Source organism: Grammomys surdaster, unplaced genomic scaffold, assembly GCF_004785775.1.
Source record: "Grammomys surdaster isolate TR1022 unplaced genomic scaffold, NIH_TR_1.0 209, whole genome shotgun sequence".
Classification (NCBI taxonomy): domain Eukaryota; kingdom Metazoa; phylum Chordata; class Mammalia; order Rodentia; family Muridae; genus Grammomys; species Grammomys surdaster.
The window spans coordinates 1,771,549-1,782,071 of record NW_021604654.1 but is presented as its reverse complement, the minus strand read 5'-3'; the positions used below and the strand labels follow the sequence as shown (position 1 = coordinate 1,782,071).

The window sequence follows — 10,523 nt, the reverse complement described above, 5'->3', positions numbered from 1 at the left end:
TGTACATGCAGATATACATTAAATAAATAAAACTTAAAAAAAAAAAACATGCACAGGTGCCAGACAATGGTGGCCACTCCTTTAATCCCAGCACTTGGGAGGCCTTTGCGCCACCACCGCCCAGCAGGGAAAGTGGACTCTTGTGGACACATGGCATAGTTGAGGAGTCTGGGTGTCAGTCAGCACTGAAGGATCATGGGTAGGTTCAGAGCAAAGGCAGGAGGCTGAGTGTGATCTCTCTCGACACACTTTGTTGTAATTCCAGCAGCTAAGAGGCTAAAACAGAAGGATCAGCATTCAAGGTCCGAAGCCTAGCACTTGGGAGGCAGAGGCAGGTGGATTTCTGAGTTCTAGGCCAGCCTGGTCTACAGAGTGAGTTCCAGGACAGCCAGGGCTACACACAGAAACCCTGTCTCAAAAACAAACAAACAAACAAACAAACAAACCCAAAAACATTTAAAAGAGTTGAAGGTCATCCTCAGCTCCATAGGGAATTTGAGGCCAACCAGGGCTACATGACACCTTGTCTCAAAATGGTCAAACAAATAAATAGACAGTTCTCAGAGGCCCATGTAGCCCTGACCAGGACATAACCCACATCATGGTTCCTGAACCTGGCATGAGGCAGAAGCAGATGTAGAAGTTAGTTCATTCTCTCTGAAGAACAGGGGACACTGGGGACTATATGCCACCCAGGGAACACTGAGCTCCGCCAAAGGTGCTGGTGGCTCGGGGTCCTGATCTCAATCAAGCAAGAAGGGGCGGAGGAAGGACCTGTGATGGTGAGATTGCTCTGAGCCAATACTGGATCCGGAGTCATTCAGCCGTTGTGTTGTGTAAGAAGTCTGGAAACAGAGGCAAGTCCCGGAAGCCCGTGGACCTCAGCCAGCGGGGCTTCATTTCAAAATGAAACCACACAACATTTTCTCTCTTTTCCTTTCTTTCAGTCCACCAGGTCTGTGGTTTCTTTCTCTTCATGTGGTTTTTTGCTTTAACTTAATTTAATGAATTTCCTTCTTTATTTACGAGCCACCGAGATGGGGAAAGACGTTGCTGCCAAACCTGAGGGTCGCCATTCACTCCTAGGGACTCACACAGTGAAAGAAGAGAACGAACTCTTGACAGCTATCCTCTAACCCACACATGTACACACAGATGAGTAAATGAATATAGGAATGAATAAATTAATTTGTACTACTGGGATGAAGCCCAGGGCTTTACACACACTAGGCAAGCAGTCAACACTTAGCTGTGTCCCAGTGTTCTATGGGTTTAGACTATATTTATTTATTTAGTTAGTTAGTTTTGAGACAGGGTTTCTCTGTGTAGCCCTGGTTGTCCTGGAACTTGCTCTGTAGACCAGGGTGGCCTGGAACTCACAAAGATCCTCCTGCCTTTGCCTCCTGAGTGCTGGGATTAAAGAAATCACCACTGCTGTGCTAGACTATTTTTTTTTAAGATTTATTTATCTATTTTATGTATGAGTACTGTAGCTGTCTTCAGACACACCAGAAGAGGGCATCTGCTCCCATTACAGATGGTCGTGAGGCACCATGTGGTTGCTGGGAATTGAATTCGGGACCTCTGGGAGAGCAGTCAGTGCTCTGAGCCATCTCGCCAGCCCCTAGACTATTTTATAATAAATGAATATATTTACTCTGTGATTCTAGTACTCGGGAAGTGGAGGCAGGAGAATTGATGTTAGTTCTGGGTTAGTTTGGAATGGGGAGGGAAGGAGGGATAGCTTAGTGGGTAAAGCGCTGTGGCAGAGGGACAGCTGCAGTTCCAGTCTCCAGAACCCACATACAGGCCACAGTGGAGACAGCCCGCTTGCATTTGTGTAAGGAGGCCCAGGCAAAGGCAGGGACTCCCTCCCCCAGAAGCTAGTGAGTTGGTTGAACCTGGAGAGTCACTGGAAGATACCTTGTGTCAGCCTCAGGGATCTCTCCTATGCATCCACACACGCCTGTGCAAAATAAATAAATAAACAAATAAGAATAAAAATATAAAGTAAAAAGAAACAGAGACACACATATATATGTATATATGTATATGTTTTTATAAAGATATATTTATATGGAAAAAAACAGTGAGGAGAAAAGACTAGGAAATGATCCCAGTGGGACGTGCGTACTTGTCAGCAGAGCATCTGGGAGGCCGAGGCAGAGGGAACAAGACTTCAAGGTCATCCTTGGATACATTTTGTGAGTTCAAGGATAACCAGGACTACATACAACCCTGCTTAAAATGAACACACACACACACACACATACCGACACACATACAGACACACACACAGACACACACACAGACACACACCGACACACACACAGACACACACACAGACACACAGACACGCTACCTCATTAGAGGAGAACTAATGAACTCTCAAGGTAAAACCCAGGCCAGAAGTCATCAATGTGGGTTCACAGGACCCTCAGCACACGCTGGGTGGCAGCAGGCTTCCTGTGCTTCCTGAGACACCCCTGCATTCTGCCCCACTGCAAACATCCCTGGGCCCCTAAGCTGAAAGGAGGAAGTGAGACCCACAGCCCAGCCTTCAGCCACCGTTCAACCGCTCCCCACAGAGTTGGGCTATAAGAGAGGCCCAGCAAGCAGGATGCCAGGAGCCTGGCCATGGCTGGAAGCCACTCACCCCTCAATGGAATCCTTCCCTTCCTGCTGCTTGCCCTGGTCTTTGGTGGTGAGTGAGTCCATCAGCCAGCACCTTTCTAGAATAGCTGGGAAGGTCAGGGCTAAATGCTTGGGAGAGGAAGGATGAAGAGGGGGAGCACTGGTATTGACTGTTTTCCTTCTGTTTTAGGGTTCTTTTTTTCAGATGGGATCTCATGTAGCCCAGGCTGGCCTTAGCTCACTTTATAACCAATCAGCTTTGAACTTCTGGTCCTCACGCCTCACCTCCCCAGTAGTGGGGTGGCAAGCCCCCACCGGCATGCTGTGTTTCTGTGATACTGGAGGTGGAACCAGAGCTCTGTGCATGCTAAGCCAGGGCTCTCCCCTCTGAAGCCTAGCACCTGCTTCAGCCTTTGATAGGTGTTACTTTACGTGTAGCACCCACAGACTCTGACTGAAGGGAGGAATTTCCAGGGAATCAAGAAACCAGCCAAGCTTAATGTTGGGCACCCAGATCTCATTGTCAAGGTCAGCCTAGACCACAGTGTGAGATACTTTCTCAAAACAATAAGCATAGATTCACGTCAGCCCCCAACTGCTTCCCAGGTACAGGTAGGTCTCTTTAAAGCCATAGGTAGAACAGACTGTGGCTCTCATGGCCTGAACCTCCACGCTGCATGCCTGACACCTACCTCCCCCAGGTGCAGTCCAGGCCTCCAAGATTGTGGGCGGGCACGAGGCTCAGCCCCATTCTCGGCCTTATGTGGCATCCTTGCAGCTGAGCCGGTCCCCTGGGAGCCACTTCTGTGGTGGCACGCTGATCCACCCGAGATTCGTGCTGACAGCCGCCCACTGCCTGCAGGACATGTGAGTACAGGAGACAGCGAGGGCGTGGCAGAGCTGAACTGACAGCATAGCCCTGGCTGGGTCCCTTACAGTCTCTTCCCCTTCCAATTGACCCTCTATATCCGTCTCTATACATGTCTCCCCATGTCTTCTGTAGGAGATTACCTCCACAGTGCCTTTCTCTCACCTAGAATCCCCCCAGTAAGGAGCTAGAGGAATGGTGGGGGTAAAGACCCCTCCTAGAATTCCCCAGGGAAGGGTTGGGGGCGTGGTCGGGGTAGAGCCCCCCCCTTCCAGAATCCTCCAGTGAGCACTAGGAGGCGTGGTCAGGATAAAGCCCCGCCCACAATCCACTCAGAGAGGGGGTTGGGGTCGTGGTCAGGGGTAGAGCACTTGGTAACATGTTAGAGGATCCACCCCTTTCCCTACAACAAACAAAATCCCACAACCTTAACCGTAGACCCTGGCAGCTTGTGACAGTGGTGCTGGGGGCCCACGACCTACTGAGCTCGGAGCCTGGGCAGCAGAAGTTCACCATCACTCAGGTCTTCCAGAATAATTACAACCCCGAGGAGACCCTCAACGATGTGCTCCTCCTTCAGGTAGGCCGGGTTCTGGGGAGCCATTCCTGCAGGAGACACTTAGGGTACACCTACTGTGCGCTGTGCTGGGACCATGGAGCCGTCACAGTGTGGGACCCAGGTCTGTCCCTCAGCTTCTGACCTGGCTGTTTCTTGTCTGTTGCTCTCGGTTAATTGTCATGCTAGACCTGGGCCTGAGGTTAGGCCTGCCGCTAGCTTGAGGTTTGGGGCTAAGGTTACTAGAGCCAAGATCAGATCTAGGGTAAGGAAAGGAGTGAGGGTAGGATTAGGGTTCGACCTAAGGCCTGGGGTAGGGCAGGTGTATGGCCACATGATGGATGCTAACTTTAAGGTTGCTGTTTGGGCTTGACCCAGGCTGAGGACTAAGGACAAGGCTAAGTTCTGGTCACCATCAGGACTTATGACTAGACCATGGGAAGGGCTCAGTTAGGCTTAGGGCTGTGGTCAATGTTATAGTTAAAGGGGAAACTGAGCCTGAGTTAGGGTCTGGGTCAGAATTAAAGGCACTACACCACTTTCACTGTCACCTCCTGCTACCTGCACTTCGCACCATGCCGAAAAAGTCAACAGCTCTCTACAGAGTTTCCCCCAAGGGCTAGGACTGTTCTGCACAGACCAGAGTACTCAGCTCTTGCTCTCCAAGTGCTCGGGAGATGGGGTTTCGAGACAGGCCAAGGGTGGCGGGTGGAGGAGACGAGTCCTCATGACCTTTTTCCTACAGCTAAACCGACCAGCTTCTCTGGACGAGCAGGTGGCAGTGGCCTCTCTGCCCCAGCAGGACCAGTCTCTGTCCCAGGGTACCCAGTGCCTGGCCATGGGCTGGGGACGCCTGGGCACTCGAGCTCCCACGCCCCGTGTGCTGCAGGAACTGAACGTCACGGTGGTCACCTTCCTGTGCCGGGAACACAACGTGTGCACACTGGTGCCACGGAGGGCAGCAGGCATATGCTTCGTGAGTTTTCACCTTGGTCGCAGGAGGCGTGACTTGTGATGGATCCCATGAGGGGCGGGGCCATGGGCGAGGCGATTCTTTGGGGCGGGGCCTGCGGTGTGGCGATAAGTTCGGTTCAGGATGGTGCCCTGTGTGGGAGGGCGGGGCTTCGGAAAGGTGGGGGTCAACGGAAGGCAGACCCCAGGAACTGTGGGTCCCTAGGAATCTGGATGTCTGGGGTGGGAGGATGGGGATACCTGGGCTAGTGGGAAGGCTTTGCTCCCAGGTGGGTGCCTGGAGGGCGGGCTCCATGAATTGGGAAGCAGAGTTCTTGGATGGCAGGGTTTTGCGGAGACGGGGTTTCCGAGGATAAGTGGCATCTGAGAAAGCTGGGCGTCTGAATGTGGCCGTACTACCTGTCTGTTCCATTCTTCCTCGTGGCCTCTGTCCATCTCCAAGCACTAGTTGTGGGGATCAGGCGTCTGCGGACCAGCTCTGCGCCCCTGCAACACAACAGGCGCTCTTTTGTACTTGGCACCTTTGTGTGTCTCCCTTTTGGATCCACTCAGATTGTATCCAACAGGAAGCTAAAAAACGCCTCCTTATTAACCCATGGGATTCATATAACCTCATCCTGGCTGACTTCTGTCAGCTTGACGACTGATCCCTCTTCTACCTCAGGGAGACTCGGGTGGCCCCTTGGTCTGCGATGGCATTCTTCATGGAGTCGACTCCTTCGTGATTCGAGAATGTGCCTCCCTCCAGTTCCCCGATTTCTTCACCCGGGTGTCCATGTATGTGGATTGGATTCACAGTGTGCTGCGGGGTGCAGAGCCCTGAGATGCCCTTCTGCACTCCAGGCAGCCTAAAGCTGGGGCGACCAGCAGGCTCTAGTGGGAAAAAATGGAGTGGGGTGGACGGGACCTTTCCAGGCTTTTCCTCCACCCACCCACCCACCCACCCACTGGAGTGGAGTCAGCTCTGTTCCCTATTCTATGCGACCCCAATAAAAACTGAGACATATTTAAAAGTTGTTTCCTGTCTGTCTTACTCCTCATAGACCTGGGGTGTGGCCAAAGTCCCCGTGCCGGAGCTCCCGGGATATGTAGGAAAGAAAAGGGCGGAGGGGAACCCAGGCTCACACCTCAACCACAGTCCATCCTGTAAAATCCTGAGATTTTCATCTCTGTGCCTCAGTTTCCACAAATAGAACCTGGACACAACCCAGAGCTGGATGAGGAACTGTAGCTGGTGGGGTACTGTGAAATGTCCCCCAGCTTCAGGCTTCTTGAGGGCCTGGCTGTTTCCACATCGTCGGGGGGCACTGGGCATGTTGGGGCTTGAACATTGTGATCCAGCTAAAGCAAACAGGAGGACTTCCTGGTGGGGGAGGCAGGGTGGACAGCAGTGGGAAAGCTAGGAGCTGGGTGAATGGACACGGGGGTGGGGTGGTGGATAGAGGGGTGTGTCCACAGCGAGGCCAGGAAAACGAGAAGCTCTACTCCTGGAGAGGTAGACAGGAAACCTCCCGCTTTCCCCAGAGGTAAAGAAATGAGTTGGAGCTATCCAGGGAGAAGGGAAGGAGGTCACAGGCCAGCCCTGGAGGAGTGAGAGACGGGCGGACTCAAGGCAGGACTTTCATAAGTGGAAGACACTCTGGCTTATTCTGGTGCAGTCACCAGGTGGTGCTGTGCCCATTCCAACAGCTCTGGAGTCCACAGGCATATTCCTTCTCTAACCTTCTTTTGGTTTTGGGAGACAGTCTCATGTAGCCCAGGGTAGCCTCTAACTCCCTGTGTAACTGAAGAAGACATTGAACTCCAGATTTTCCTGTCTCCACCTCCCGAGTGATGGGATGACATGTGTGCTACCACTCCTGGTTTCTGTGGTGCTGAGGCTGAGGCTGAGGCCAAGGCCTGGTGCTGCACGGCAAGCACACTGCCACCGAACTCGAGCCCCAGCATCTTTCCAATCCCCCCAGCCCCTGCGAGGGGTTCCTAAGTCTCACCACTGTGTTGGGACTTTTTTTTTTTTTTGGTTTTTTGAGACAGGGTTTCTCTGTGTAGCCCTGGCTGTCCTGGAACTCACTCTGTAGACCAGGCTAGCCTTGAAATCTCGAACTCAGAAATCCGCCTGCCTCTGCCTCCCAAGTGCTGGGATTAAAGGCATGGGACACCACTGCCCAGCGGGACTGCTTTCTGTAGAGCCGCTGAGGATCTGGTTACACTTAACAGAGGTCAAGGAAGAACCTCAGTTATATTATTTTCTCAGGGCCTGAAGTTCCACAGCGGGGCCTGGGAATGTAAACCTAGAGGCAGACTAACCCTATGCCAGCAGGATGGGCGAGCACAGTGCACAGGCGGGCTCAGTAAGCACAGCTGTGGGGAAGTCTAATCTGACATGGAGCTTTGTTGACCTTGTACATCTTTCCATGTGACATGGGTGGTGTATACAGTAGGTGCTCACTGTGTGGGAGCAAGGGAAATCAGTTAGCGTGTGTCTAAGAGAGCCAGGGAAACAGGGCAGACACTGAGCACCGGCTGAGAGCCCAGGTTGTCTGGACAAGGAAGGCAGCACTCCTCACTGGCCCTGAGGACAGTGGATTCCAGCCTGGCGGGCGTTAGGCCCTGGCATCCTGCACACCTGCTCAGTCCGTTGGATTCCGCCCTGCCCTGTGCCCCATCCTGGAGATGGGACGTTGGTTTTGCAACAGCCTTGGCTGCAGCTCCTGGGAGAGAGACAGGAGGGGGGCTTGCCACAGAGTGGGGGCTGGGCTCCAGGTCTTGTCTCTATTGTGGGAGAAGAGGACACCCCCTGTGTGGTTCCAGATGGGGACCCACACCCTGTCAACTGCCAAGGACAGCACTTCCTTCTCATGAGTGCCCAGGCTGGCCTTGAACTCACAGAGCTCAACATGCCTCTGCCTCACTGGTGCTGAGATTAAAGGTGTGAGCCACCACTATTTGGCCCTGAGATTCCATTTTTAAAAAAAAGAAAAGAGAAGAAATCATGGGTGTCTTGTTGAGTTTTCACTGGCATTCAGTAGCATAGATGATACTGAAGTGGGGAACCTGAGGGGCACATCCCTCTCCATGACACCCACACTGTCCTGTCCCAAGGAGGAAGTGGGTCTGTGGCTGGCATGAGGCAATACAACGGCCTCTGGCTCCAGCTATAAGTATAGCTGTTAGGTAGGGGTTCAGGGAGCCACAGGAACACAGCCCACCATGGCCCTTGGCCGACTAACCAGCCAGACTCTGGCTCTCATGCTGCTGGCCTTGCTCCTGGGAGGTGAGTACAGACAGACACACGTCCACCCTCCTGACCTCTGGCCTATCTCCATCATCTACCCACACCTCTACCAGGACCCCAGGAAAAACCACAAAGGTTTATAGTGGCAAAGCTACTATCAGGAAACTGGGGTTCTAAGCCTGGGGGTGGTACTGGGAAGGCACTGGGTCTCAAGTTCAGGGGCAACCTGGGCTAGGTCCCTTATCCTCTCTGTGCCTCAGTTTCCCTAGCCAACCTTGTGAGTTCTCACTGAGGGTCCAAGCAGCTTGGGGCTCACTCCTCTTTTTGTGTCCCAGGGTCGGCACTAGCTTCAGAGATTGTTGGTGGCCGGCCAGCCCAGCCCCACGCTTGGCCCTTCATGGTGTCCCTGCAGCGGCGTGGAGGTCACTTCTGTGGTGCCACACTTATTGCCAGGAACTTCGTCATGTCAGCAGCCCACTGTGTGAACGGCCTGTGAGTCCCCTTCCTTCCCCTCTCAGCCCTCGTGTCCATGTGGCTCAGATCGGGGTCAAGAGGTCAGGTGGGCATTCCCATCCATTCTCCTTCCCTCTCCACTGCCCATAGAAATTTCCGGTCAGTGCAGGTAGTGCTGGGAGCCCACAACCTGCGGCTACAGGAGCCCACTCGACAGATTTTCTCTGTGCAGAGGATCTTCGAGAACGGCTTTGACCCATTACGTCTACTGAATGACATTGTGATTATCCAGGTGGGCCTGCCAGTCCAGGAACCTGAGCCTCATGTTAAAAGTCCTGGGGTTCAGCTTGGGGAAAGTGCACTGCAGAATAGGCTGGGGGACAGGTCTACACTGGGGCAACTGCAGTCAGCACAGTGGAGAATAACCATTCCATGGGCCAGATGTTGAAAGCTTAAATGAGGTAATATACGGAAAGCTCTGAGCAGTATTCAACCAACAAACTGTGATTTGTGCCTTTCCATACAATGACCCTGTAGCTTGGGGAGCTCGGGGGGGGGGGGAATACTCACTTCTTCCTCTAGTTTCTAAACTTTTCCACCACTTGATGGGTGGGTACTAAGGACAGTGGGGAGGGTTCTTTATCAGGTGTGCCCTGTGACCTCTTGGTGTTCTATGTCCCCCCTCCCTTGTGTCCCCCATTGTAGCTCAATGGCTCAGCTACCATTAACACCAACGTGCAGGTGGCCCAGCTGCCTGCCCAGGGCCAGGGTGTGGGTGACAGAACTCCATGTCTGGCCATGGGCTGGGGCAGATTGGGCACAAACAGACCATCACCCAGCGTGCTCCAAGAGCTCAATGTGACAGTGGTGACTAACCTGTGCCGCCGTCGTGTGAACGTATGCACACTGGTGCCACGCCGACAGGCAGGCATCTGTTTTGTAAGTACCTTTTGCAGCAGCAGGGATAGTGGTCGGACCCTAGGGAGGACTTCCCAGTGCTGGAATGTGGGTAGAGGGTGACTAGAAGTCCAGTCTCTGACATGGATGTCTCCGTAGGGGGATTCTGGCGGACCTTTGGTCTGTAACAACCTTGTCCAAGGCATTGACTCCTTTATCCGAGGAGGCTGTGGATCTGGACTGTACCCAGATGCCTTTGCTCCGGTAGCTGAGTTTGCAGATTGGATCAATTCTATTATCAGAAGCCATGATGACCGCCCCCTTACCCATCCCAGAGACTGAGAGACCAACTAGGACCTGTCTGTCCTCCCCTGTTCTCCCTCACTCCCCCGCCACAGACCTCAGACACCCTCTCCATTTAACCACAATAAAAGCAACCTTTGTTTTGTACACTGGGCCTGATGTCTGCTGCCTCAGAATGTAGAACATAGCCACTGCCTCGTGTGAGGTTCACCTCCTGGAGACACTGCAAAGGCACAGCAGGAGGCACGTCTCCCACTTTGTATAAAAGAATGTCAACCAGAGAGGCCCTTTTGGTTTTTCTTCCCTAAATCCCATGTTAGCTAGGTCTCAGCACTTAGGATCTTGAGACAGGAGAATTGCCAAGAGTTTCAGAACAGCTTGGCCTACAGAATGAGAAAAAAATATAGGGGAGGAGAGATGGCTTAGCAGTTAGGAACATCTGTTACTCTCATAGGGGACCTGGGCTCCCATACGGTGGCTCACTACTGCCTATAGGTCCAGTTCTGGGGGAATGGACGCCCTCTTCTGGACTCTGTGGGCACCAGGCATGTACACACACCTCATACACACAATTAAGAAAAATAAAAATAACCTAATAAATAAGT

At 52.8% G+C, this 10,523-nt stretch overlaps 2 protein-coding genes across 2 annotated transcripts; both read left to right on the top strand.

Annotated features, from left to right (window-relative positions):
• Positions 1-2,634: 2,634 nt before the first annotated feature.
• LOC114624717 (myeloblastin) lies at positions 2,635-6,043 on the top strand. Its single transcript, XM_028771783.1, has 5 exons — positions 2,635-2,704; positions 3,336-3,501; positions 3,941-4,082; positions 4,804-5,034; positions 5,695-6,043. The coding sequence occupies exons 1-5, from the start codon at positions 2,638-2,640 to the stop codon at positions 5,851-5,853; spliced, it is 765 nt and encodes a 254-aa protein (XP_028627616.1). The 5' UTR covers positions 2,635-2,637; the 3' UTR covers positions 5,854-6,043.
• A 2,188-nt stretch (positions 6,044-8,231) lies between these two features.
• Positions 8,232-10,065, top strand: LOC114624733 (neutrophil elastase). The gene is made up of 5 exons (XM_028771812.1): positions 8,232-8,304; positions 8,601-8,757; positions 8,869-9,010; positions 9,424-9,657; positions 9,775-10,065. The coding sequence occupies exons 1-5, from the start codon at positions 8,241-8,243 to the stop codon at positions 9,955-9,957; spliced, it is 780 nt and encodes a 259-aa protein (XP_028627645.1). The 5' UTR covers positions 8,232-8,240; the 3' UTR covers positions 9,958-10,065.
• The last annotated feature ends 458 nt before the right edge of the window (positions 10,066-10,523 follow it).

Bases quoted from the DNA above. Each gene is read 5' to 3' on its own strand.
- LOC114624717 (XM_028771783.1), top strand. From the start codon at position 2,638: ATGGCTGGAAGCCACTCACCCCTCAATGGAATCCTTCCCTTCCTGCTG. The intron at 2,705-3,335 runs GTGAGTGAGTCC...TACCTCCCCCAG, and splicing joins GCTTGCCCTGGTCTTTGGTG to GTGCAGTCCAGGCCTCCAAG. The intron at 5,035-5,694 runs GTGAGTTTTCAC...CTTCTACCTCAG, and splicing joins GGGCAGCAGGCATATGCTTC to GGAGACTCGGGTGGCCCCTT.
- LOC114624733 (XM_028771812.1), top strand. From the start codon at position 8,241: ATGGCCCTTGGCCGACTAACCAGCCAGACTCTGGCTCTCATGCTGCTG. The intron at 8,758-8,868 runs GTGAGTCCCCTT...CACTGCCCATAG, and splicing joins GCCCACTGTGTGAACGGCCT to AAATTTCCGGTCAGTGCAGG. The intron at 9,658-9,774 runs GTAAGTACCTTT...ATGTCTCCGTAG, and splicing joins GACAGGCAGGCATCTGTTTT to GGGGATTCTGGCGGACCTTT.